Source organism: Macaca thibetana, chromosome 8 (assembly GCF_024542745.1).
Source record: "Macaca thibetana thibetana isolate TM-01 chromosome 8, ASM2454274v1, whole genome shotgun sequence".
Classification (NCBI taxonomy): Eukaryota; Metazoa; Chordata; class Mammalia; order Primates; family Cercopithecidae; genus Macaca; species Macaca thibetana.
Window position 1 is genome coordinate 124587189 of NC_065585.1, and position 27969 is coordinate 124615157.

The window sequence follows — 27969 nt, forward strand, 5'->3', positions numbered from 1 at the left end:
TTGTCTCTTTCGTAGTAGCACTTAGCTTAAAACACAGTTTCCAGTCATAGAAAAATATTTTCTTTCTTATATACTTATTCTATAACATAAGCTTTTTTCTGTTAGCATTTTTTTCTTACTTTTAAAACTTTTTTGTCAAAGACAATGGCACAAATACATACAACTGCCTAGGCCTACACAGGGTCAGGATCATCAGTGTCACTGTCTCCCTGCTCCAAATCCTGTCCCGCTGGAGGGTTCTTCAGGGCTAAAAACAAGCATGGAGTGGTCCTCTCCTAGGATAGCAATGTCTTCTTGTGGAATACCTCCTGAAGGACCTGCCTGAGGCTGTTTTACAGTTAACTTTTTTTTTTTTTTGAGATGAAGTCTCACTGTCACCCAGGTTGGAGTGCAGTGGTGCAATGTCGGCTCACTGCAGCCTCCGCCACCCGGGTTCAAACAATTCTCCAGCCTCAGCCTCCTGAGTAGCTGGAATTACAGGTGCCTGCCACCACGCCTGGCTAAGTTTTGTATTTTTAGTAGAGATGGGGTTTCACCATGTTGGCCAGGCTGGCCTCAAACTCTTGACCTCAAATGATCCACCCACCTCGGCCTCCCAAAGTGCTGAGATTACAGGCGTGAGCCACCATGCCTGGCCAACTTTTTTTTATAGGTGGAAAGAGTACACTCTAAAATCATGATAAAATAGTAAATACATAAACCAGTAACATAGTCATTTATTATCAAGTATTACATACTATACATAATTGTATGTGCCTGGCTGCATAGTGGTTTGTTTACACCAGCATCATCAGTGATGCACTGTGCTATGACATTATGACAGTGATGACATCACTAGATGATAGGAATTTTTCAGCTCCATTATAATCTTATGGGACAACCTATCACTAGCCGAAATGTCATGTGGTGTGTGACCTTATATCAGTTTTATGTGTATAAAGTATTCCTACATAGATTATCCCATTTGACCTGCAAAACAATTCCATAAAGTAGGAAGGGCAGAAATTTACTTCGTTGTGTTAAAACAATGTCCACGGAGGTTCAAACCTGCTGTGAGTCACAGCTAATGATTAGTTACTTCAGAACTCAAACCCATTTCCCCTGACCCCAAATCCATTCCTGACCCTCCCACATCCCAATTAATTCCTCAGCTCTTAGGTGCTTTCCCATCAGACAGGAAGCATAAAAACATGCATGTAATTACCTATTGCTGGTTAAAAAAATTATATATTTCATGAAACAACTCAAATTGTTCTGTTGGGTGAACAAATTTTCTCCAGGATAACATGTGGGTCTCAATTCTAAAAGTAACTAACATTTATTATACAGAACCGATTAGGTAACAGGCACTATGCTAAGGAAGCCTTTTGTACCTACACTTAATTTTCACAACAGCCCTTGAAAGTAGCTATTTTTTTTTTTAACTTTTAAGTTCAGGAGTACACGTACAGGTTTGTTATATAGGTAGACTTGTGTCCTGGGGATTTGTTGTACAGATTATTTTGTCACCCAGTATTAAGCCTATACCCAATAGTTATTCTTCCTGATCCTCTCCCTCCTCCCACTCTCCATTCTCCAATAGGCCCCAGTGTGTGTTGTTCCCCTCTATGTGCTCATGTGTTCTCATCACTTAGCTTCTACTTACGAGCGAGAACATGCAGTATTTGGTTTTCTGTTCTTATGTTAGTATATGAATACATTTCAAAAGAAGACACACAGGTGGTCAACAACTATATGAAAAAAGCTCAACAGCACAGATCATTAAAGAAATGCAAATCAAAGCCACAATAAGATACCATCACACACAAGTCAGAATGGCTATTATTAAAAACGAAGTAGTTATTATTACTTCATCTTAGAGAAGAGGACCTGATTGTCAAAAAGGCCAAGTAAATTGTTGATATGGTTTGGCTGTGTCCCTACCCAAATCTCATCTTGAATTGTAGTTCCCATAATCCCCCACGTGTCACAGGAGGGACCCAATGGGAAGTAACTGAATCATGGGGGGTGGGGTTACCTCCGTGCTGTTCTCATGGTATTGAGTGAGTTCTCACAAGATCGGATGGTTTTATAAGGTCTTTTCCCACTTTTGCTCTGCACTTCTCCTTGCTGCCATCATGTGAAGAAGGACATGTTTGCTTCCCCTTCTGCCATGATTGTAAGTTTCATGAGGCCTCCCCAGTCCTCCAGAACTGTGAGTCAATTAAACCTCTTTCCTTTATAAATTACTCAGTCTCTAGTACGTCTTTATCAGCAGCATGAGAGCAGACTGATACACTTGCCTAAGGTCACATGGCCACACAGTGGAAGTAGGGCTGAGAAATGTCTGCGTGGCACCAAAGTCTATGCTCTCAAATCACTCTGCTGTTTACTTGTGTTTCTCTGGCACTTTCCTCCACATCTCATACAGAACTCCCATCCCCTAAATGTGCCTCCTAATACTTAAGGGTGTCCCAAGAAAATGTCTTACATGAATCCTCCAAGTCAGCACTCCTGTCAGCTCTCAAGTGTCATCCACCATTTCTTTACCCTTCTCCTATTTCAGCCCGCACAACCCAGAAATGAAATGTTGGGCAGTAATCCCCACTGTGGCGAGCTTGCAAATAAAAAGAAGAGAGAAGTGCCCTGGACATGCTGCCCGCACCACCATGGTTTCCTTGATACTTTACTTCATTTGGTTTAGAAGTTGGATGTTTGAAATGGAAAGAGGCGAAGGAGTGAAACTTCTCATCTGACGGCTCTTTAAAGCCCCTGCCTACTTGGGGCAGTTGTGCCTTCCCTGAGCTTCACATTCCTTAACTGCAACATAGAAATCATGCCACCTACTTCACAGGATTGTGCTGTGTGTTGAATGAAATACACTGTGCAAAGCACCTGACATCATGGTTGGCACCTTCGGAAGCTAAAACAAAATGCTGGTTTCTTCTCACCCAAATTCCTGTTCCATATGAAGACACAGCTTCCTATGTTGTTGGCAGTTAATCAGTCAACACACAGTACTGTTTGTACAGTGATTGCAATGTTCAGACAAGTTCTTGTATAAGAGAGTGTGAAAATTACCTATAGAGGACTGGACATCACTTATGTAAAATGTTTTATGAGCATTAATGTAATGAGATCAACCTACAATTACACTTGGACATATATGATTTTGTCAAAATATTCTCTGTACTGGTATTTGTGATAAAAAGGATTATAGCAGCCTGTGCCTGGCCTAAACAGATTTGAGCATGTTTCTAAATGAGATGTAGATTGAGTCACTTGCCAGCTATCTGGAAATGTGAGCAAAACCTCCTTAACCTTTGGTGAAAAAAACTGTGTGAAGATGTTTAACAAGGAAAACTATCATAAGACTCCAACCGGGCATCCTGGCATCCTGAGAATTTCCAAGGATTCAGCCTGGCCTGCCGTGGTCAGCCAGGGCCACTGGCCCCTGATGCCCCAGGGGTGCTGCCCATGTGTGGGGATGCTGAGGAGTCAGGGAGGGAGAATTCACCCAGACTTGACACGATGCTGCATGCAGAGCAAGGAAGTTCTAGACCACATGCTCATTTTGTTTTGGAGGATGATTTCCTGGTTCCCTTTTAGTCAAGTTATGTCACATTGATGAAGACTGGAGCTTTCTCACACCTGCCTTCTTTCCTCCTCAGGTACAAGGTCAGCATGACTCAGAAAGGTTCCTTTCCCTCTGAGAGGTACTAAGCCTATAGAAATACCATGAATGTGAGTGACTCAACTGAATTTTAAGGTGATTTCTTTTCTTCTTCCTTTTGTCTCATTTTTTATTTATTATGCTTTTCAATTACCTGTTACAATTTGCTAGAAAGAAATGATCTCCATTTTTAAAAAGCACTACCATGTTCTCACAAGTTAAAAGGTTTAGATTATTTTTTTCTTCTCTCTAATTAGGATGGGCTAAATTATATTTAAAAACAACAACAACAACAAAAAACCCTTCCAGCCTGATTTGTTACTGGGTTTTTTTTTTTTTTAAATCTTATTTCTTCTTTCTCTCTTATGTTTTTCTTTTTTCTTAATTTTTTTCTTTCTTTTTCTTCCTTTCTTTCCATCTTTCTTTCTATTTCTCTCTCTTTCTTTTTCTTCCTTCCTTCCTTCCTCTTTCTTTTTTCCTTCCTTCCTTCCTTCCTTCTTTCTTCCCTCCCTCCTTCCTTCCTTCCTTCTTTCTTCTTTTCTCTCTCTCTCTTTCTTTGATGCTAAGTGTCTTCTGCACAGCTGCAACAAAATACCACTTTCTTTTCATTTTGGAGGGTGAGTTAATACCAAGTTTCTTTCATGCTGCTCTAAGAAAATGCCATAGACTGGGTAATTTATAAAGAAGTGAAATTTGGTTTCTCTCAGTTCTGGGGACTGGAAGTATCTGGTGCCTTGTCTGGTGAGGACTATGTCCTCTGGAGGGGAGGAATACTGTGTCCTCATTGGGTGGAAAGCAGAAGGGCAACCTACTGCTCAACAGCTGTGTGAAGATTCTTTTATAAGGGTCTTAATCCCATTCATGAAGGAAGCACATTCAGGATCCGATTGCCTCTGAAATGCCACCCCCCTCTTCCTACTATCACAGCACCAGAATGTTGGAGGGGACACAAACTATGACACCAAGTATTTTTATGTGAGACCTCTCCTAGAGAACCCATAAATGACCACAGGATTTAAAGCGCAAATTCATGACAATATTAAAGTTGCTTACAACTGTCTGTTGTACACTTTATCCTAGAGGCTTAAAGTATTTAGTAAAAATAATGCAAACAAAGTAGATGAAAAGTACACTTCAAAGTTTATTGGAGGCTTCGTTTATAAAGCAGTGTCTCACAGGTCAGTCACCAAATCACAAGAATAGCTAACACAGAATTTAGGATTAAACTCTGAAATGAATAGTGTTTTCATTTCAAATAAGAGGAAGGAGGCAGTGAAGAAAAAGTGATTCCATTTAGATACACAAAGGCAAGAGGGAGCCGACTGTGATGGCTCAAACCTGTAATCCCAGCACTTTGGGACGCCAAGGTGGGGCGGATGGATCACCTGAGGTCAGGAGTTCAAGACCAGCCTGGCCAACATGGCAAAACCCCGTCTCTACTTAAAAAATACAAAAATTGGCTGGGCGTGGTGGCGGGTGCCTGTACTCCCAGCTCTTCGGGAGGGTGAGGCAGGAGAATCACTAGAACCCGGGAGGCGGAGGTTGCATTGAGCTGAGATCATGCCACTGCACTCCAGCCTGAACAACAGAGCCAGACTCTGTCTCAACAAAAGCGAAAACAAAGGTGAGAGGGGTTGTCTTGGCTGTCCTCACTGCCACCCCTCACTTGTAGATTATTCTCCACTACTATCTTTTCCTGCTTCTGCGATATAGGCCCAGAGTCCAGCTCCATGCCCACAATCATTATCTGACCCCCCTAGTTTAAGACTCCCCCGGAGCTGAAGACTTGCTGTTTGCTTCCTCAGGCTGTCGGTGGAACCATGGGGCTGAGTCACGTCTGCCCACAGCTGCTGCTGTTCGCATCCCTGGGCACTGAGGCCTGAAACTCCACCCTGGCAGGGACCAGCCCGACCCCTCTGGAGGAAATGGCTGGGCAGTTTCAGCAGCAGCAGATGAAAACTTCCTTCCTCTTCATCCAGCTGCGGGCTCCTCCAGCCTGCGCTCTCCCCGCCCCGTCTCCAGCGGCAACCCCAGGGGGCCTGGAGGAGGGACACAGTTTCCCAAGTCCCAGGACAGGCTTCTTGGCAGGCCGGGACCTCAGGCGCACACAGGGCTCAGCTGCCCCTCCTTTGAGGCTGCTGCAGAAGGCAGGCCCTGAGACGGAGGAACCAGCTGCTTTCACTTGCTCTGCTCCAAGGGAAAAGAAGGAAGGGAGGAAAAAATCCCAGGATCCGGATGTAAGCAGGGGTGGTGATTACAGATCCCTACATTACAGGCATTGCCAGGCCCCTTCCTCCAAGACACTGGGCGGGCTACAGCCCCGGGCATGGAGGCTTCCTAGCCCAGCTCCCGTCATGAGTGACGAAAGCGGCAGTCCCTCCATGGGCTGGAAGCACTGGCCAGTCACTTCTGCCACCCAGGACCTGTGGGGCATGGACCCCCGATGCAGGGATAACTTGGGATGCTTCCCTCCAAGGGCTGTCCTGGTCCACACTGCAGATGGAGAGGAAAAGAATGTGCTGAGGAGAGGTGCCGAGACCTGCCAAATACTCCCTGGGAGCTGTAAGGAGGCCACAGGTCCCGCAGTGCAGGCGACAAGGGCACGGCTCTACAGGTACTGTCCAGCCGTGCACACCAGCAAGGGCTGCCCAGCACCGCCTGCCACTCTGCCTCTCAAGGTAAGAACTCGCATGGCCTGAAACCCAGCAGAAAAAAGGGGGCCAGGGGACAGACATGCCACCCTGGCCCCCAATTTCTGGCATTGGTTCTCTCCTCTGCTTGAATGGGCCACACCTTGACAGCAGAGGTACCCACGAGCCGCAGCCTTCCCAGGCCTGGCGTTGGCTCTGTCCTCTGCCACCTTCCAGGCTGAAAACGTTTCGTTTAGAAGGAGGCAAGGATCAACTATTTCCCAAGATTTCTGCCAAAGATGGGAGAAGAAAAGTCAGGCATACTTTATGGGGGAACACCAGAAGGAAGGACAAAGGAGGTACCCAGATATTTATTGGGCTCTGTGATGTGCTAGGCATTTTCTCACATCCCATGACTCCTCTTAACCACTTTGAGAAATAGAGCTCCACAGCTCCAGTTTCAGAGGAGGGGATGGAGACGTGACTGGGCAAATACCCTCCCCACCCTTGCAGAAAGACAAGGGCAAAAGCAAAGTCTGTTCTCCAGAATGGGCATTGGGAACAATGGGGGAGGCTCCAGGGAGCTGTGGAGGTTTCCAGAACTGGAGCGCAGCCTTGGAACTCAGCCACACCCTACTGTCATCCATGAACACCTGACTTTCTAGGGCTCTTATCTGCCTCCCATCTCCCAAACACACCTAGACCACCACCACCCAATGGATGTGCAGCCTAGGACAGGAGCCTCCGTTCCCCATCTGGAAGAGGAAGGCAGCCCTGTGTGGCCTCCAGGGTCTTTTCCAGCTTTGTGGGCTCCTGTTTCCAGCTCTATGGGCTCTGCCTCTGATCACGGCCTTGCCTGCCCTTGTTAGCATCTCACGTTCCTCACTTCTGGCCCCGCCTTCCGGTCGTGCTGGTGTCTGCAACCCACCTTCTCCCCCCAGCTCAGGGGCACTGTCCTCAACATGGGTGGACAAAAGTTAAAATGATGCATTCAGCTTTATTTTCTCACAGTGTGGACATCCTGCTATCCTTTACATGTGTGTGAGCATGAGGGTGGAGGGGAGGAAGGGTGTGGAGGGTGGTGGGATGAGATGGAAGGAAGAGGGGGTCATTGGAGTGTTGAGGGTTAGCATGGAGAGGAATCTCAGGGAAGTCACAAAAGAAATGAATGAAATTCACAGCATCTGGCAGGGGCCGCTCATGGGCTTGGAGGGGGTGCCGCTTCATCTGAACGCCATGCCCTCTCCTGCAGGCTTCTCACGGCACCCCTCCTTCCCTCTTCTAACAAGGGCTTGCATAACCACAGTTAAGAATCGGGGAGAAAGTTCTCTCCAGAGTAGCACTGTTGGAGGAAGAGATGCTAGCATGCTTCCTCAAGAAATAGTTTACATTCCATCCTAATTCTTGCATCTCTTATTTCCTACCGGGATTTAGGAGGAATGACAAACCCCTGCGTCAGAGCCCATCTCTGTACGTGGGGTCACCCAGTCATTGTTTGTGTACTTCAGTGGTGGCCTGATGACTTGAAAGCCCCATCTTTTCCCACTCTCCCCTCCCGCCTTCGGGGGATAAGCTGAAGCCTCAGAGCTGTTGCCATTTCTCTGGGGAGAGGCACTTTGGGAATTGGTCCAAGTGTGTGGATCTCACCCTTGTCCGCCTTATTCAGACCCCTCTGCAAATGGGCCCCCGACATCTGCTCCATCTGAGTTAAAGGTTGCAGGATTCCTGGCTAAAAAGTTAGAAGCCCCAAGTCCGAGTCCTTGTTCAGAGCAAGCCACCAGAGCTCTCTGAGGCTCAGTTTTTCCATCATGAAAACACTGATGATGTCCCCTGCCTCACACTGTGGTGGAGATCTGTGGGCTAAAGCGAAAGGGGCCCTCAGTAGTCCTAAGGGAGAAAAGAGGAGAAGCCAAATCAATGAGACACCAGGAAGGACCAGGGAACCCATGGTCAGACTGTGTGATTCCCTCTGCCATGGGGAGAGAGGGGAGTTGGGAAATTAGCACCCTCAGATCCTGTGGGTGCGCTATGGCTATCACTGCCCAGGGTTGGGTGTTAGACAAAGCAACACAATAGTTTTTCCATCTGTCCAGCCCTGGACAGATTAAGGTGCTATCTAGACTTGAAAGATGAGTGTGTGAGAATTACTCAATCCTTTCATGTTTTGGAATGTAGCTATATGAGTTGTAGCAAAGTATCAAAAAGCTGATTAAAATATAGTATCTTCTTGACCACTGTGGATGCTAGCACCATCAATCCCCCACAGTGGAAGCTTTCAGTCGATGAACTCAGGGAAAATGTGCTCAGTTATGTTTATTAAAGGGAAACGTCATTTGCAGGGAAGGAAACTCTATTCCTACACATGTACAGTAGAGTTGAGGTCCTAGTATCAACTTGGAAAATCCTGGATCTGAAGAGTAAACTTTCTTCTTTGCAGGATTTGAAATGGCTCAATTTATTTTCTCAATGATGAAACATCACAGGCTCCAGAGTAAAAACTGTTGGCTTGCGTCTTTCCAAGTATTATAAGGAACGAAGAACAAATCTTCATTGGTTGGTTCTTAGTTTATTCTATGACTAGGCTTTAGTAAAAATAATCAGAGCATTCTGTGACCTGGACAGCTTCCATTGCACTATTTCCTCTTATGAAAATCTCAAAATTCTGCAAGGATGTATGTTATTATCACCCCACTTCACTGGTGAAGGGACAGATGCTTGCGGATGGTAAGCAACTCCATGGGATTAGGACGAAGCAGCTCGGGCCCAGCCCTCAAGTTGTCTACCCCGAGGCCAGGGCTCTCTCTGCCTTCTTTCACTGTCTTTCTAGCTAGCAAGATTTCCTTGGAAGTAACCCTACATTTCCTGAGGCCTGGTGGTCTGTACTGTACTAATTCCTCTAGTGGAGAGGGTGGGAAAAAGACCCTCAGGACTTTAGGTCTAGTGACCTAACCTTGTGCGAATGAGTCCAGCCAGCTTTCTAGAAGCAGTGAAGGCCTAGGTGTGGGGGACGTGGAGTCTCAGCTCAGGGTGGTGCCAACGGAGGGCTCTCACATTCGCGTGGTGAGTCTGTCAGTGTAAATCAGAGAATGTTCTATGGGCGGGGGCCAGAGCCTGCCCTAACCATCTCCTGGGCCTCGTGTGCTGCTGCCCCTCTGTGGGAACCCAGGGAACTGTTCACATTTGATTTGAACTTGGGACTAAAGGTAAGAAGATAAGGAAAGCAGACCCAACTCAAAAGAGAGGGGGGAAAAGCTTTGTCTCTCATCGTTACGGGACATTTCCACATCTTAAATTTTTTTTGCTAGGTCTTCATATTTTACATTTTATGTCTTAAAATAGCAGTGACTTTTGGTATATAAACAGCCTTAGAAAATTAGTGGTAAATATGTTTTTTAATGTCCCTCATTTTTACTGACCTCAATTTTATCTATGGCTTTAAATTTCCAAAAAAATTGACTGCTCTATTTTGGTCTTCCTTTCTCCCTTCCTCCCTCACCATCGGTCCTCAAAATCAATCCACTTTTTGAGCTTTGATCACTAGCTTGTAAGAGTGTTCAGGGTTTAGGAGACAGTGAGGAAATGAGCATACCAGGCAAGGAGCCAGCAGGGGGTTTGTGTGAGAGTGAGACAGGCGTTGGGACATCATTCATTTATCTAATCAATGGAAATGTAGTGGAGGTCTATTTTCTTGTTTGCAGACACTGTCTAGCAGACTAGGAAAAAGACTGTGAACTCCCTGTCTTTGATTGTTATTCCTTAAAATCAAACTAACGTCTGAAATGTAAATCTATAAAGTACATTGCATTTTGGGTAGAAAGTTTTTGTTTAATTTACAAGATGAAAAAGAAGCTCTGGTTTTGCTGGCAAACTAGCTCTGGGGCCTCTGACAACTCACTGAACAAAGCTAGCTTCTCTCATTTTCTCCAGGAAATCTTTCTACCTCAAGAATTCTATAATACCTGTGCATCTATGAATACAGAAAGGGAACAAAACTCTTTAAGGAAAGATAAGTATTAAAACAATTTATTTTGGCCAGGTGCGGTGGCTTACGCCTGTAATCCCAGCACTTTGGGAGGCTGAGGCTGGCAAATCATGTGAGGTCAGGAGTTCGAGGCCAGCCTGGCCAACGTGATAAAACCCCGTTTCTACTAAAAGTATAAAAATTAGCCAGGCATGGTGCCGGGCACTTGTAATCTCAGCTATTAGGGAGGCTAAGGCAGGAGAATCACTTGAACCTAGGAGGTGGAGGTTGTAATGAGCTAAGATTGCACCACTGCACTCCAACCTGGATGACAGAGCTAGACTCTGTCTCAAAAAAAAAAAAAAAAAAAAAAAGAAAAGAAAAGAAAAAGAAAAAGAAAGGTATTTTCATCTATCTCAGCTTCTCTATAAAGATTCATTATTTTGTCAAATGACTTCACTACAGGAAACTTACATACCGAGTGAGCTTACCTTTCTTAGGGAAAACTGGGATTTCTATGAGGCGCCAGACATTCAGAGGTATGGAAGAGTCAGTGCTTTCTTTGAACAGTAATGCAAATTCCCACCACAGAATTTGCAAACTGTCTGTCCTGTAATGGTTCCAGTTAAATAAAGTCCCTTTCTACAAGTTGAACATTGACTCCCTGGTCTACTTAACCCCCAGGAAGCAGTCACTTACCTCATTAAAGGTAAACCCTTCATTACTCAAGCCTATTCGACTTTTCTGGTCTGTCACAAGTTTAGAAATTGTTTTTCTCATAAAATAGTATTCTAGATCATTCTGTCTTTATATTAATTCTACTTGGTGAGTCATTTAGAATTTTATAAAAGAAACTAGAACAAAGAAAGAGCATGGACAAAAGCTCATATAGTAATTTTAACAGAAATATAGATTAAATGTGCAGTGAAACATCCATTTTAAAAGATTCTGGTATTTAGGAGGCAGTATTGATGGGATTGAAAAGGTTATCTTTAGTTCATTTTATGCTTCATTGGTTTTGACACAGATGTCTTGATTTATTACTTGAATAAATAAAGCCTGAGATAGCAGAATGGGTTTCAATCCTTTTTCATCTTGTGATTTGCCTTGGTGTTCCCATGACAACGTTCTCTTGCTCTTTTTCTCTCCTTACCCCATCCTTCGTTGTTCACACACAGGAGTCCTGTGGATCGCTGTATAGGGGCAATCCTCCTGGAAGTTCAGATCTGGATCCACCTATAGGAAGCAGAGGGCCAAGAGTGCAAGGACACCTTTACAGCTGTGTCCCTGCAACATGTTGAAAAGCAATTGGATTGGGAGCTGGGACACAGGGGCTCAATGCAACTTCGATATGTCAGTTGTCTTGCTTTTCATCTCTCCTCTGCTATCTTCTGCTTGCCCGTTCTTCAGTCTTCTCTGAATCCCTCTTTGTCTTTCTGCCCATCTGCTTACTCATCTCCCTACTCCACAGGGAGGAATTTGACCCACACCACTTCCAGGTTTACATCTCTTCTCCTTAGAAGACAATCCAGGCTAAGACTGAAATCTCTTAGGCCTGCATCCCTGGGAAGAGACTTTTTGGTCTGATGTGGGCTGGTACCCACTTAGTCTACTATGGTGGCCACAGAGGTAGGTGCGGCTCGCATTGTGCTAACAGGGTTGCTGAGATCCTGAAGGTGGTTATGCCATGGAGGTCTGGGAGAGGGACGACTCGTAAAAGTTGACAGGGAACAGAGAGCAGAGGAGGAAATACAGACAGCCAACCCAATCAATGCCCAGAAACTCTTGCAGATAATTGTCAGCTGAGAGTGTAAAGCGATTGCTTCGTGTAAATGTTCTATCTGAGTTGTCTCCAATTTTACATTTTGAGATTAAATTATAGGTTAATGTATAATTAATATAGAATCTATAAATGTACTATAAAATTATACATTTTATAGCCTTTGGGGAGATTTTTAAAAACAGCATCCTTGAACTTTGTCATATAGTAGAATAAAATCATTACCTGATGTCATTTATAAATAGATTTGCTTCCACAATCTGCTACTGGTTATGATATGGTAAAAAATTTTCTCTTGAAAGACTTTTTTTTTTCCCTGGCTTGGCTCGGTGGCTCATACCTATAACCCCAGAGCTTTGGGAGGCTGAGGAAGGAATCTCAGTTGAGCCTGGGAGTTTGAGGCTGCAGTGAGTTGTGACTGTGCCACTGCACTCCAGCCTGGGCAACAGAACAAGACTCTGTCTCAAAAACAACAAATTTTTTTTTCTTGTAGATTTATAGAGACTATAGGATGCTATGAGACTTACAAAGACTTAGTGCAAGCAGGTTGTATGGCAATCAAATGACTATTATGGATTCTGCATGTGGTCTCTTCAACTTTACATCAGTTCTCTGGGATTCCTGACCCAGTATTCCAGAAGTCAGAACCCCAAAAAGGTGGAGATAAGCCGCATCCCCTGAATTGGGTTATACTGAACCTTGAACTGTACCATATGATTTAGCGTGTCTATTAAATAAGCATAAATAAGCAAATCTATCTATAAATCACATCACACAATGATTTGATTCCAATATATTACAAAGTTCAAGGATGTTGTTTTTAAAAATCTCCCAAAAGCTATAAAATGTATATTAGCTTCCCTAAAGTTTGAGAGAGCTCTGATAGAACATTTATACAAAGCAATCGCTTTACACTCTTAGCTGACACCTCTCTGTAAGTGTTTCCAGGCAAATGAAAAAGGCGGGCAAATGAAAGAATGTGGCTACATGGAGTTGACATTGTCAAATAATGGCAGGGCTGCATTTTTTTTTTTTAGGACATCCACTTTCCTTCCTTCTAAAGTCATCAGCAGCTGTGACTCTTTTTTGGCTGCCCTTCATGTTGTGCTTATTTCCTGTGATTATATTTAGTCAATTTTAACTTTTTGGAATTTAACTTTCAATTTTCAGGATGTGTGACTTTGCATTAACCTTTCAATAACCAGTTACAGCAGATTACGAGGTTTAAAAGCTCCAGGGAATTATTCAAGCACTTAAAATATTATATCATCGAAAAATCTCATTTTATCTGCAAGGAGCTTGGCTGCTCTTCAATGAGTTCTCACTGATTGTAGGATGCAGTATCAATGAAAATGTTAAACCATTTATCTCATGTCACAGATATCTCAGAGAAGTCTCAGGAGACTTTGTTTAGATAGACTCAATCTTCTCCATAAAGCATTTCCAATATCCTACAACAATAGCACAAATAATAAATAAAAACAATGGTGAAAGGAAAATGGTAATAAACAATCAAGTCTAGGAAATCTATAAATAAAAGTCAAGGTCAAGGAAAGACGAGGTTGAGATTAGAAAAACAACCTGAAAGTCTGTCCCATAAAGTCCTACAGAACTGATATGTTTGACATGCAGACTTAGCTCTGTGCTTCCTAGCTACCCAAGGTCAAAGAGTCGCATGGGTAGGTATATAGCGCTAATTGTCAGAAGGGTGAGGAGAGAAGGAAGGGAGGGAGGAAGGGAGGGAGGAAGGATGGGGGTTCTTTTAACATGTCCCACAAAAATTCTCTTTAAAAAACAAATTTTGCTTGACCTTTAAAGTAACAATTTAAAAACATTTTGGATAAAAACTTCTCTAATGAGCATTTAATATTCACTGTGTTTCTGTTTCATTAAACATCATACACATAACATAATTTAATCTGATAATGTAAGTAATCACTCTAGTCTTGCTGCTGATACCCAAGTATTGCTTGCTGGTACCCTTAGGTCTTTAAGACTATTTTCCCTTATATTTAGTAAAATTTTATATTTGCCCCTGTCCCGCTAGTACTCTGTTCTCCGAGTTCTTTTTTATTTTTAGTAGTTTTTCAGTTTCCTCTGTTCTGGTCTATCTCCTCTCACTATTATTCCTATGCCTACCTCTAACATCCTTTTCTAAATCTACTACAGGCCAGGAAACTAGAAAACATATTTGTTTCCATTGTAAGGCAAGTAGATCCAGCTCTACTCTATGCTTTAAACAACCTATAAAATAAATATTTTCACCTGAAGTAAATCATTCCTACTTTTCTTTTCATGCCATTTGAGAAAGCTCATAGAAAAATTCTTACTTTTCTCATCCTCACTCTTTTTTTGTAAGTGAACTTTTTCTTAGCATACTCTGCAAATTGCTCTTCCACCCTCTTTTTTATTGAGAGCATCCTCCATAACAACCTATCTTTTTATACTGTTTTGTGAACTGCTTCTGGCAGGCGCCTGCCTTTTCTTCATTTATTAGGTTGCCTTGTGTTTGTAGCCTGTGAAGCTCTTTGGAGAAAAAGTATTACATAAATCCAATTAGAAGCTATGTATTCAAAGTGAATGCAGGAATTAAATTGTTGATTACGTGTAAGTTAACATATGCATTATTAAATTACTTATTACATGTTTCTCTGGGTCCTTTATAATATATACAAGGGATTATTTTTCTGCTTTCTATAAGCTTTTAGGGCAGATAAACATACATGCAAAGAGGCATTTTAAAACATACAGCAAGAAACACTGGTAGCGTATTTACAAAGGTTTAATACTTTAATCGGTGCAAGCCTACAATGGGGTAATTACTGTCCAAGTTACTATCTGCACATCATAATTTGAGGAAAAAAATCACCATTTATGTTGCATTGAGTCAGAGGAGAGTCTCGGTAGAGATGCACTTCAGGGGCCATCAGAGTGAAAGAGGAAAAACCTTGCTGAATTGAAAGAATGTAAAGAGGATTTGCGTTTTGGACTTCTCCTGAGTTCATGTGTGAATTTCATAATTCTTTAGGAAAGAATATAGCAGCGATGTGATCATAGACACAAGGAGTGAATTGGTCTGAAACCTGAAAATCAAGATTAAGGTTTATAGGCTAGGTGCAGTGGTTCATGCCTGTAATCCCAACAATTTGGGAGGCCAGAGTGGGAGGATCATTGAGGCCAGGAGTTTGAGACCAGCCTGGGCAACATAGTGAGAGATTATCTCTACAACGAAAACAAATCTATTTTAAAAATTAGTAATTAATGGTCAGGCATGGTGGCTCATGCCTGTAATCCTAGCACTTTGGGAAGCCAAGGTGGGCAGATCACTTGAGGTCAGAAGTTCGAGGCCAGCCTGGCCCACATGGTGAAATCCTCTGTCTACTAAAAATACAAAAATATTAGCCAGGCATGGTGGCCCACGCCTGTAATCCTAGCTACTTGGGAGACTGAGGCAGCAAAACTGCTTGAACCTGGGAGGCGGAGTTTGTAGTGAGATGAGATTGCACCACTGCACTCCAGCGTGGGCAAAAGGGCAAGACTCCATCTCAAAAAATAATAATAATAATAGTAATTAATTTTCAAAAATATTTCTGAGTTATAAAATTATACCCTTTATTCAAAGGCATAAGAATAAACTAAAAATAGTAAACTACATGTATGGAAAACAATACAATGTCATGAAATGAAGTACATATTTCAGCATTAAAAATATGCATCATTTAAGACAACATTGGAGAATTTGAAATCCAGTTTAGAAAATCTGGATTTTCTAGATTGTGTGTCTGTACATCAGAGAGTGGTGGCATCCCCTGGACCTGGGAGATTTTTCCTCATCCTGGAAGATTTCCGTTCCCAGGTGCCAGACAGTGATGGCAACTGAATAAGGCCACCCTGCAAGACGTTGCTAAGAGACAACAGAAACAGCAATGGGCTCTGTAAACTCGATCCAAGCCAGTGACTCCGAAGCTGTTTGCTGGTCAGACCGTGTTGGGAGTTGGGGAGCTGAGGTTGGTTTGAGGATGCTGCTTTGGATGAGGCTCCCAGTGCAAGGACTGCAATCTTGATGCAGCACGTAAACAATTCTGATGTTCGAATAGCAAATCAGAGCAGGTGATTCAATTGAGAATGAGAAGGCCATGATCCCTGAACAAAAATACCATTTGGAAATTTGTGACCCCTCTTACAATATGTCAGTTCACAACAGTCATGTACAGATTGACTTTTCTGCCTTTTTCCCTCTCAGACAAGACAATTATTAAGACCTCTTAGACCTATCTTTTTTTTTGAAAGAGAGATAGTTTCACTCTGTTGTCCAGGCTGCAGTGCAGTGGCACGATCTCGGTTCACTGCAACCTCTGCCTCCTGAGTTCAAGTGATTCTTGTGCCTCAGCCTCCCAAGTAGCTGGGATTACATGGATGTGCCACCATGCTGGGCTAATTTTTGTATTATTTGTAGAGATGGGGTGTTGCTCTGTTGGCCAAGCTGGTATCAAACTCACGACCTCAAGTGATCCACCCACCTTGGCCTGCCAGAGTACTGGGATTACAGATGTGAGCCACCGTGCCCTTCCAGGCCTGTCTTAATCATGAAGCCTGACCAAATACTGTATAGCATTAATTCCCCACCTCATCCCTTTTCAGGTTTGCTTGGCCTTTGCTGCAGGTGGAACAGTCTGTACCTTATGAAAAAAAAACCTGGGTTATCATTCTGTTTTGAGGCAAGAAAAAGAACAAAATAAGTTATTCATGAATTACAAGCATAGCAGATATACAAATCAACGTTTTCAGATAATTAACTATTTTAATATCTTTAATAAAATCTAGTCCCAAATCCTCATCCTACTGGACCAGCAAGGAATTCAGTCTTGGATAGTCTCAGGGTTTCCTGTCCTCTAAAGTTGGGCCAAGCGCCAGGAAATTTCTACGGTACAAAAGCGTTCAAGCAATTTTGCATTCGCTTGGGTCCTTCTGCATGAACTCAGCATAGTACAGACTTTAGAGCCAGATGGAAAATAAGGATTACGTGAGTTATAATATGTAAAGAAGTTGGAATTGAGCCTGGCACAGAATATGCAGACCCTGGAGAGCCTCCCTGCTTTGATTGCCAGTCCTCCATCCACCCTAATTTTGGCTCAACTGCCTGTCACCCTAGGCTGCATGCTTTCAGGTCCAACAGCTCTACTGCTTCTGTGTCCTGGTTGTATTTGAGCAGCTGGGAGCCCGTGGCCTGAGTTTTCTGTCTTTTCTCCATGTCTGAATAGAAATGATTTTTCTTACCCATCTCTCGCATCTTGAAATAGAAAGACAAAATGTATTATTTTCAACTAATCATCATTCTGTGTTCTGTATACCTGATATCTTAATTCTCCATAAATTAATCGTCCACTGCAGTTCAGAACAAATGAGACTCTGAAAACAAGAATATTATTGAGGTTTAGAAATGTTCAGAAAACTGTCTGAGCATGGTGGCTCGGGCCTGTAATCCCAGCATTTTGGGAGGCCGAGGCGGGTGGATCACTAGAGCTCAGGAGTTCCAGACCAGCCTGGCCAACATGGTGAAATCACTAGAAAGTTAACTGGGCATGGTGGTGGGCGCCTGTAACCCCAGCTAGTGGGGAGGCTGAGGGAGGAGAATTGCTTGAACCTGGGAGATGGAGGCTACAGTAAGCAGAGATTGTGCCACTGCACTCCAGCCTGGGCAACAGAGGGAGATTCCGTCTCAAAAAAAAAAAAAAGAAGAAGAAGAAGAAGAAGAAGAAGAAATATTCAGGAAACCAAGAGAGCTCTGTAGAGTTGGAAGAGTGAAGTTAAATGCATCAGGGTCCTCTAACAAGGTTAAGAAGTAGGAGGCAGACCAGGCACGGTGGCTCACGCCTGCAATCCCAGCACTTTGGGAGGCCAAGGCGGGTGGATCGCCTGAGGTCAGGAGTTCGAGACCAGCCTGGCCAACATGGTGAAATTCCGTTTCTACTAAAAATACAAAAATTAGCTGAGTGTGGTGGCAGGCACCTGTAATCCCAGATACTCGGGAAAGTGAGGCAGGATAATCTCTTGAACCTGGGAGGTGGAGGCTGCAGTGAGTCACTGCACTCCAGCCTGGGCAACAAGAGTGACACTCCATCTCAAAAAAAAAAAAAAAAAAAAAGAAGTAGGAGGTAGACATGTGAAAGCCTGTAAAATTCTGACTAATTCTATAAAAGTCATCTCATAAATGCACCCACCCTTCTTTTATTTCAGGGTGCTGCCTCTGGGCAGCCCCCCAGGTTCATCAGGGTTGTCTTTCTCCCCTCTTTCCAGGCTCAAGTCAAGGCCCTCTCCCGCCTCAGGCTTCTCAACAGCCTTCCCATTTCTCTTCTTCTACCCAGAACATTTCTAACCTCTTCAATGTCTTCTGCAGAAGGGAAGCATCCTGAACCATAAACAGGGCAGAAGAGGGTTAGGCTTGAAGAGAGGGGAGCTGGTACCCCATAAACATATACAATTATTATGTACCCACAGTAATTCATTAAGAAATAAAGAATAAAAAAAGATTAGGAGGCCGAGATGGGAGGATCACTTGAGGTTCAACACCAGCCTGGCCAACACGGCGAAACCCCATCTCTACTAAAAAAAATAAATAAATAAAAAATTAACCAGGCATGGTGGTGCACACCTGTAATCCCAGCTAACTGGGAGGCTGAGGCATGAGAATCACTTGAACCCAGGAGGCGGAGGTTGCAGTGAGCCGAGATTGCACCACTGCACTCCATTCTGGGCAACAGTGCAAGACTCCGTCCCCGCAATTACCCGCTTCCAGAAAAAAAGAGAGAGAGAGGACAGCTGACAAAAATGATCAGGAGAAAATCCACAAGTTTGTAAGTTATCCTGACACTCAAGAACTGTTTGAAGAGGGTTTAAAAAGAAAAATAAAACACTAAGCCAGGTCTGCCTAGCCTAACTAAAGGAAAGAGTTAAAGAAAATTTGAATTTTACACAAATGGATGAATACACCTAGATTGATGCTCTGCATTCAATGTCCTGGATTCAACTTTTCTTAGTTAGTGCTGAGTTCCAGTGACTTACAGAATCAAACAGAACGCCGTGGGTCAGCAGTGTGGAAAGTGAAGTGTACAAGACAATGTACTAGGTACTGAAAGAAAATAGTGCTTCTGGCCGGGCGCGGTGGCTCAAGCCTGTAATCCCAGCACTTTGGGAGGCTGAGACGGGCGGATCACGAGGTCAGGAGATCAAGACCATCCTGGCTAACACGGTGAAACCCCGTCTCTACTAAAAATACAAAAAACTAGCCGGGCGAGGTGGCGGGCGCCTGTAGTCTCAGCTACTCGGGAGGCTGAGGCAGGAGAATGGCGTAAACCCAGGAGGCGGAGCTTGCAGTGAGCTGAGATCTGGCCACTGCACTCCAGCCTGGGCGACAGAGCCAGACTCCGCCTCAAAAAAAAAAAAAAAAAAAAGAAAATAGTGCTTCTGTATATATATCTATATATCTATATCTATATCTTATTTTATATATATATCTCTGTCTTATTTTTTGAGACAGAGTCTCACTTTATCTCCCATGCCATAGTGCTGTGGTGAGATCTTGGCTCACTGCAACCTCCGCCTCCCACATTTAAGCGATTCTCCTGCCTCAGCCTACCGTGTAGCTGGGTTTACAGGCGTGGGCCACCATGCCTGGCTAATTTTCTTGTATTTTTAGTAGAGATGGCATTTCACCATGTTGGTCAGGCTGGTCTTGAACTCCAGACCTCAGGTGATCTGCCCACCTTGGCCTCCCAACTGTTTATATTTTTATATCTTGCCTCTCTAGCTTTATTTTTGTGGAGTTTTGTTGCACATGACCTACTAATACAATAGTATAAATATATAAGTCATAAATAAATATGCATATTTTGGAAGTGCATGCTCTAAATTTTTTGCTGATGGAGTGTAGGAAAATAAAAGGTTTAAACCTTGCTAGGTGTATCACATTAAAAACAAATTCTATCTACAGGACATTTTTCTCTAAGTCTTATGCCTCTCATAGCCATAACAATTCATCTGAAATAAGGATTGAGTACCCAGAACTATGGGCAACAGTCTATTTTGTGACACTGCTAACCAGCAGAAACCACTCCTAATCCCAGCTACTCAGGAGGCTGAGGCAGGACAATCGCTGAATCTCTGAAGGCAGAGGTTGCAGTGAGCCAAGATTATGTCACTCCACTCCAGCCTGGCGACAGAGGGAGACTCTGTCTCAAAAAAAAAAAAAAAAGTGTATATATATAGATATAGCTTTTTAAGATGAGAGTTTGTGTAAAACTGACAGATTTCACAATAAAAATAGCAATATTGGGGGCATACTTATTCTCACAAATGATTTGTTGTTTATCTGAAATTCACATGTAACTGGTGTCCTCTATTTTATCTGACAGCCTTAGTTTAGAGTCAGTTCTGGTTTTAAAGTCAAGCTAGCTGAGTGATTGAGGGCAAATTCCTTAACTTCTCTGACCCTCACTTTCTTTATACTCTTTAGTTGTTGTGAACATTCTTTTTATAAAAGATTTGAAGCCCTTAGCATACTTCCTGCACATTGTAGAAAACGTTCTCACTGAATCGTTGGTATTATCATGATGGTGACCCTATCACTTTCAACACAGTTTGAAGTATTTATGTACCAATCTTATCTCCTTTACTAGAAAGGAAGATCCATGTTTGCACAGATGTATATGTAATGGGTGCATAATCTGCTAACTTTTGCATAAATTCAGCTTCTGCCCAAGAACTTTTAGAGTCTGGTTGACTGGCTACTTGGCTGGCCCCCTCTTCCAATTCTATTCCTTTTCCTTTCCCTTCCCCCACTGGAAGAATGGTGTTTTGTTCTGAAGTTTTTTCAAGCAAGCTAAGCCCTTGTGGAAACTGCCTTACTCAGCTTTTATAGGCCAGCGGATCCCACAACACGAATAAGATTTATTGTTATATTAAATTTTAAAACTCCGCTGTGTAATTCTTTGAAACTGCAGATGAAAATGAATGGCATTTATGAGAACCATTGTAAAGATTTAATGACATTTGCATTCAAGCTGCTGAAAGTAAATAATTATCGCACTGGGTGGCTATTCTTCTGCTGAATTTAGACAGTTTAAAACAACTTGCCCTATGTTAGCTTGACATTAATTTGAATAGCCTCATCAGAACTGTGAGTTGGGTGTGATGGAAGCTGAGGTATTTCTATAGAATTGTGAAGCATAATAAGGATTTGGGGGAGGGGAGCCCAAAGACAGTGACAGGGAATGGTAGAAGGGACTTGCTGGACTGTTCACCTTTCCAGGCCACCCCTTGAAAGGAAGCAGATGTGGGCGACAAAGAGCACCTCCATTTTTCACACAGTCAGAGCCAGATCAGCTGCAGATGGCCTGTACATCACAGCACCAGGCACATCCCTGTTCTAACGTGTCAGTTCTTTGTCCTGCCACCCCTTGCTATCAAAAGGGAAGAAGAGGCTGAGCATCATGGCTCACACATGTAATCCCAGCACCTTTGGAGGCCAAGGTGGAAGGATTACTTGAGGTGAGGACTTCAAGACCAGCTTAGACAACGTAGTGAAACCTTGTCTCTACAAAAAACAAGCAAAATTATCCAGGCATTGTGGTGCACGCCTGTAGTCCCAGCTCATCAGGAGGCTGGAGCTGGAGGATCTCTCAAGCCCAGAAGGTCGAGGCTACAGTGATCCAGGATTATGCTATTGCACTCCAGCCTGGGCAACAGAGTGAACCCTGTCTCAAAAAAAAAAAAAAAAAAAAAAGAGGAGGAAGAGTAAAGTGAGAAGAAAGGCCATCTGAGTCTAACTGTTTTTGTTAAGTCCCCAGCCTCAGCATCCCCCATGTCAATTCCACCATCACTAAGGATCTCATGGGGCTGTGTCCTCTTCTCACGAGATCTGGAGGCTCTGGCAGACATCACCTCTATGCAGGCTGCAGGGGAGCCCAAACCAAGGGATTGTGCAGCCAGTCTTGTATTCCCAGCACACAGACCTGAGCTGTGAACGGATGAACTGGGTTGAACTTTCGGGCATATGGAAAATCATTCTCTCCCACGTCATGATCAGAAATCACTTCCCATGTGCCTGACTAATGGAAGGATTTTCCTTTGTACCCCCAAGGGTCCCACGTTGGAAAGCTAAAAGGAGAGAGCTGCGGTCAGCTGAAAAGATAGAGCGCATGGGTAGATATGCCAGGAACATTCCTCCAAGGTGGCCAGAAAAAGGCCCAGAGGGCTGGGTTTGATAAGCCCAGTAGTCACCCAGTTGGCTCCAGCGGGAGGAAATGAGTCATGCAGAGGCAACTGCTGTGGGTCTCTGGAGAACAGCTCCTGCCTGCCTCGTTGATCCCTGCTGTGGCTCACTGCAGTTCATAAGACAACAACTCCCATCCTGAGCCTTGAATGACACCCCTTGCTGCTGGCTTGTGACACCCTGGGAAGCCTCTGTGCCTGGGCCACCCAATCGTGGTTCCACCTTCTGGTTCTACCAGCCCACTTACGTTGGATTGCCCATCCTTTCACAAGCTGTTCGAGTTATACTCAGAGAGTTATGATTCAGACTTTTTTTGTTCAGAGAACACATGGTCAGAGTCCAGGGGCTGTTCCGGTGCCTTCTGTGGGAGGCGTCTTGGAGCATGCAGTGACTCTTGGTGCAATGATGTCTTTCCATTTCCTTATCCCTCAAATGAAGCCTTGGAGGAGGTGACTCTTGAATTTCTTCCCAACTCTCAGATTCGGTGAGCCTGAGCTGGAATGGTAGATATGAATGGTGCAAGAGGGCATGGAAATTTCAGGGAGCACTACCATAGTTACTATTAGTTACTATTACTATCATATTTTACTCTGACTTACCTCACAAACGAAGGCACAGCACAGTACTGATTTCTCTCAATTTACAGTTCCTGCAAACTGATCAATTTTTTAAAATGAGAGTCTGCCCAAAGAACTCATCAGTCTTACATCTTTGGTAATTAGCTTTCACTCATTTGATAAATATTCATTGTTAGGTTCTGTGCTAGACCCTAGGATTATAAATAATAATAATAGTCATAAGGCTTTTCTTTGAGGTGTTTATAATCTGGCTGAAAAGACAGTTATTGGATAAATAATTAAAAAAGGATGAGTGTCCCCAAGAATGTCAAGATTCTATGGAAAGGAATAGTTGGGGCACCCAGCCTGGTTTTTCTTTTTTCTTTTTTTTTTTTTTTTTTTTTTTTTTTTTGAGACAGAGTCTCACTCTGTCACCCAGGCTGATCTCGGCTTACTGCAAACTCCGCCTCCCGGGTTCCCGCCATTCTCCTGCCTCAGCCTCCCAAGTAGCTGGGACTACAGGCACCCACCACCATGCCCGGCTAATTTTTTGTATTTTTGGTAGAGACGGGGTTTCACCGTGTTAAGCAGGACGGTCTCGATCTCCTGACCTCGTGATCCGCCCACCTTGGCCTCCCAAAGTGCTGGGATTACAGGTGTGAGCCACTGCACCTGGCCCAGCCTGGTTTTAATGGTTAGGAAAAGTTTCCTGCTAGAAGCGACTTCCAGGCTAATAGTATAAGCTACCATTTATTGAGCATTTATTATGGGTGGGCAGGCATGTTATATGCATTATTTCATTTACTCTTTGAAAGAACAACATCAGATAGATTCTATTATTGTTTCTACTTTATAGACAAAAGAAATCAAGGCTTACGAAGTAAAAACATCCCCAAGGCTCACAGCTAGTTGGAGAAAACCTCTGAATATTAGTACAGGTAGCTGCCCACCAGGCTCTGTATTGACTGTGGAGTAGAAGAGAAGATGGATGAGTCTGGAGATAAAGACTGAGTCAGACTCTGCAGTACCTGATGTACTGTGCAAAAGCACCCTGAAAGAAAGTGTCAACTGGTTGTGTGAATTTGGGAGGGCATTTCTTGGTTGACCGTCTGCTCCTTAAGATACTAGTGTATTGACGAAAGAAAAAACAAGCTACTTTCTAACTAAAAATAGAGGGAGACAAAATGGCTTATATCCAGCCAGAGGTATAAGTGTTTGTTAGAATTAAAATTTCTTTAAAGAAAAATTTTCTCAGACCTGAGATGGATTGTGTAACCAAATTTTCTAATAAGTCCTAAGTTACAAAACTCTGTAATGGTTTTAATGATGTTCTATCTAGTATCTACCAGGTGGGAACTCTTTTTAAAAATTCAACAAATTTAGTTTAAAGATCCAGTTGGTTTTTATTAGCAATTCATGAATTGGGCAGCATCCCATCTAAGGATTTAGAAAGATGCTGCCATGACTTGACCAAAGGAGGTGGGTTTTTGTGTTATCGTGAAATATTTATTTGGTCTTCAAGCCCATTTCCCAGCATACAACTCCTAAAATCTTTAGAATTTCCAAAGTGGTCTTTTTGTATGCTAACAAGTTGACTCATGGCTGGTAGCTTCAGACTGCAGGCGGTCACCAGAAAGATCAACACAGGATTAGTGGTTTGAGACTTTCAGCCCCACCCCCCAACCTCTGGGGATGAGAGAGGGGCTGAGGGTTAAAGTGCTCATCAATGACCAGTGATTTAATCAATCATGCCAATGTAATGAAGCCTTCATAAAAACTCAAAAGGATAGGGCTTGGGCAACTTCTGGAGAGCTGAACACACGGAGGTTCCTGGAGGGTGGCATGCCTGGGTAAGGGATGGGAGATCCATGCCCCTTACCACGCGCCTTGCCCCGTGTATCTCTTCCTATGTATCAGTTGTAATACCCTTTGTAATAAACCAATGAACGTAAGTGTTTCCCTGAATTCTGTGAACTGTTCCAGCAAATTAATCAAACCCAAAGAGGGGATCATGGGAACGCCAACTTGAAGCTGATCTGTCAGAAATTCTGGAGGCCCAGACGTAAAACTCGTGTCTGGTGACAAGGGTCAGCGGGTGCAGTCTTGTCAGACTGAGCCCTCAAGCTGTGAGATCTGACGCTATCTCCAGGTAGATAGTATCAGAATTTAATTGGAGGACACCCAGCTGATGTCCACAGCAGAGCTGATTGCTTGCTTGGTGATGGGGAGAAAGAGGAGAAACTTCCCACCACACACACGTTTGGTACACAGAAATCTTCTGTATGGATTATTATTGTTATGCTAAGAGCAGGAAAAAAACCCTAATTTGTGTTTTTTCCCCTCAGAGTTTTATAGGCAGAAACAGATGGAAGAAAGCAGACACAAGGAACAAAAAGTAGACTGGTCATTACAAAGTTACTTTCCTTATAGGGTTAAAACAGAGAGGACTTCCTTATGCTGGCTCAGGTAAACTGGACCCCTTCCTAGTGGTTTCTGTGAATTTACTATTTTTTGGAAAACTAGCCCATTTTAAAGTTTAGTTTAATTATGTGGCACTTAGCATGAATGACTCCATTTTGGTTTGGTCTGTTTTGTTGGGACCTAGTGCAGGAGCTCAGTCCAAAACAATGGCCTCCTATAAAGTTTATTTAATACAATGAAAGTAAATGTTCACTGCTTTACTTCAAGATAAAATTACAAGAGCATTGATTCCAGCAAGTTCTTGTTTTTAATTCCTGGAATTTCATGTTTAGAGCAAATAATGAGGCAATACTAGGATGTTGAGTGGGAAGAATTTTATTCCTAATATTTTTAAAGCATAACTCTGAAAGATTTATCTTGAACATTTTTTGCTAGGGGGGACCTCATAACATTCAGGAGATTAATTTGCTGAGCAGTGTTTAGATTCTCTCGGTATTATTAGAATGTTTCTACCTTTACTTCAAAAGAAGCTATTGGAATGTCCCTAACCCAAAGAAATGATAAATGCTTGAGATGATGAATACCCCAGTGACCCACATTTGATCATTACGCACTGTATGCTTGTATCAAAAGTTTGCATTTACCTCATAAATAGGTATGACTGTTATGTAAATAAGTTAAAAATAATTAAAATAACATAGTTAAAATAATAATTACAAATATTTTTAAAGAAACAAGTCAAAAAAGAGGAAAAAAGAAGCCATTTAAGCATTCTCATGTCTAATATTACTCTATTTAGATACATGCTAGAGGCGTCTTTAATTGTTAGGAATTACATGCTGTTAAAGCTTAATTAACTAGAGTTCAGCTACCTGCAGTTCTCAGTTTACTTGAATTTCTTTTGTTGTTGTTGTTTTTTCTTTTTTTGAGACAGAGTCTCACTTCATCACCCAGGCTGGAGAGTAGTGGCACGATCTTGGCTCCCTGCAACCTCCAGCTCCCAGGTTCAAGTGAGTCTCCAGCCTCAGCCTCCTGAGTAGCTGGGATTACAGGTGTGCACCACCACACCTGGCTAATTTTTGTATTTTTAGTAGAGCTAGGGCTTCACCATGTTGGTTAGGCTGGTCTCGAACTCCTGACCTCAAGTGATCCACCCACTTCAGCCTCCCAAAGTGCTGGGATTACAGGTCTGAGCCACTGCGCCCGGCCTTGAATTTCTTTTTGTGCTGTATCTAAGGCTTCAGGGAAATTGCCAGATTATAAAATGCTAAAAATAAAAAAATAAAAAATTAAGAAACAACTCTTATTTTAATACTAAGGAATGCCATTCTGACTGTGCACCTTCAGGCCAGGATTCTGTGTCCTCCAATTCTGCTGCACTATCACACTTTGGGAAGAAGGACATGAACTTGGAAACCAGGTGGAACTGGGTAAAAGTCTTTACTACACTCGCTATTGATCTCCAGATATGCTATTAATATTTAATTTCTTGATAGCTACATTCATTCATCTCCACAACAGGGATGGTAATACCTGACTCACCATAATGTAGTGAGAATCAGATGGGGTTATGTAAGGAAAACAGAGGGCCAGTCCATGATAGGCGCTCAGGAAATCAAAAGCATTTAAAAATCTAGATTTAGCCTGAGCCACCGCAATATCACAAATATCCAAAGAAATGTGACATTACATGTGCTGTTCTATACTACCTCTGGCAGAAAATTATGCTTTATATTTTCAAAAGATGTTTTTAACAATGACAGTTAAAACTGAAATATTTTGGTTAGCTAATAAATTAGTTAGCTGTTGGTAAGCTACAATTAAAATCAGCTAACTACAGTGCCCACTTAGAAAATATTCAGATTAATGAAAGCTTGACAGTCCTGTATTCAGAAACTACAACGTTTTCTCTACAGAGAAATAGGTGCATCTTTCAGACTCAATGGAACTGTCAACTCTGATTTTAGCAAATTTGAAATAACAGTTAGAAACTAGTGCTGTTTTTCTCTGTCTTTCTACACTAATTAAATCTGTATTTTTCAAGTCCAACTGTCTCACACATGCCTTGTAATTAATTTCTTCGTTTTGTTTATTACCAAATACCTATCAGCACCTTCACTTTTGAAGAGACGTTTTTTCTTGACTAGTTTTTAACAGTCCTGAGTTTTCTTTTCTTTTGCATTTGAGGTGAAACAGATCATATTATATAGATATGACTTCTGCAAAAAGATTAATTTTTCATATGTGAGTGATCACACATCTGTAGTAACATCTTACATGATATGCGTGCTAATTTACCTGGTTTGGGTCAATATGGATTTTGATGTAATGCAGTGTTTCCCAAAAAATGTGGATTTAAAGTGATAACACAACTTCTATTATTTTTATTTTAGAAGTTATGCATCTAAAGCATATTAGTATGCATCTTTTACTTATAGAAAATAATACTGACTTTCCATTCATTAATAATAAATCTAAAGATTCCTTTTCAAACGATTTAAGTAGAAAAAGCATTAGGAATTGAATGGTTGTTATTCATCTATGACAAAAATTGTGTAGATGGTGTGTCGTGGAGTTAACTGGGGAAACAGTGGTCTCTTGCTGGTCTTAACTGCATGAGTTGAACAAGTCTCTACTCTTCTGAGTTTCAGTTTCCTCATCTGCAAAATGGAGTTTGGACTTGACGATCACCCCATCA

At 42.6% G+C, this 27969-nt stretch overlaps 1 protein-coding gene across 2 annotated transcripts in view; it reads left to right on the forward strand.

Annotated features, from left to right (window-relative positions):
• Positions 1–27969, forward strand: part of PSD3 (pleckstrin and Sec7 domain containing 3) — a 702311-nt gene that overhangs the window by 140353 nt on the left and 533989 nt on the right. For both annotated transcript variants that reach the window (XM_050801835.1, XM_050801836.1), the window contains 2 exons: positions 3651–3748; positions 5458–6330. In XM_050801835.1, the coding sequence (XP_050657792.1) occupies positions 5578–6330 (753 nt within the window). In that variant the 5' untranslated portion in view covers positions 3651–3748; positions 5458–5577. The remainder of the gene's footprint in view (positions 1–3650; positions 3749–5457; positions 6331–27969) is intronic.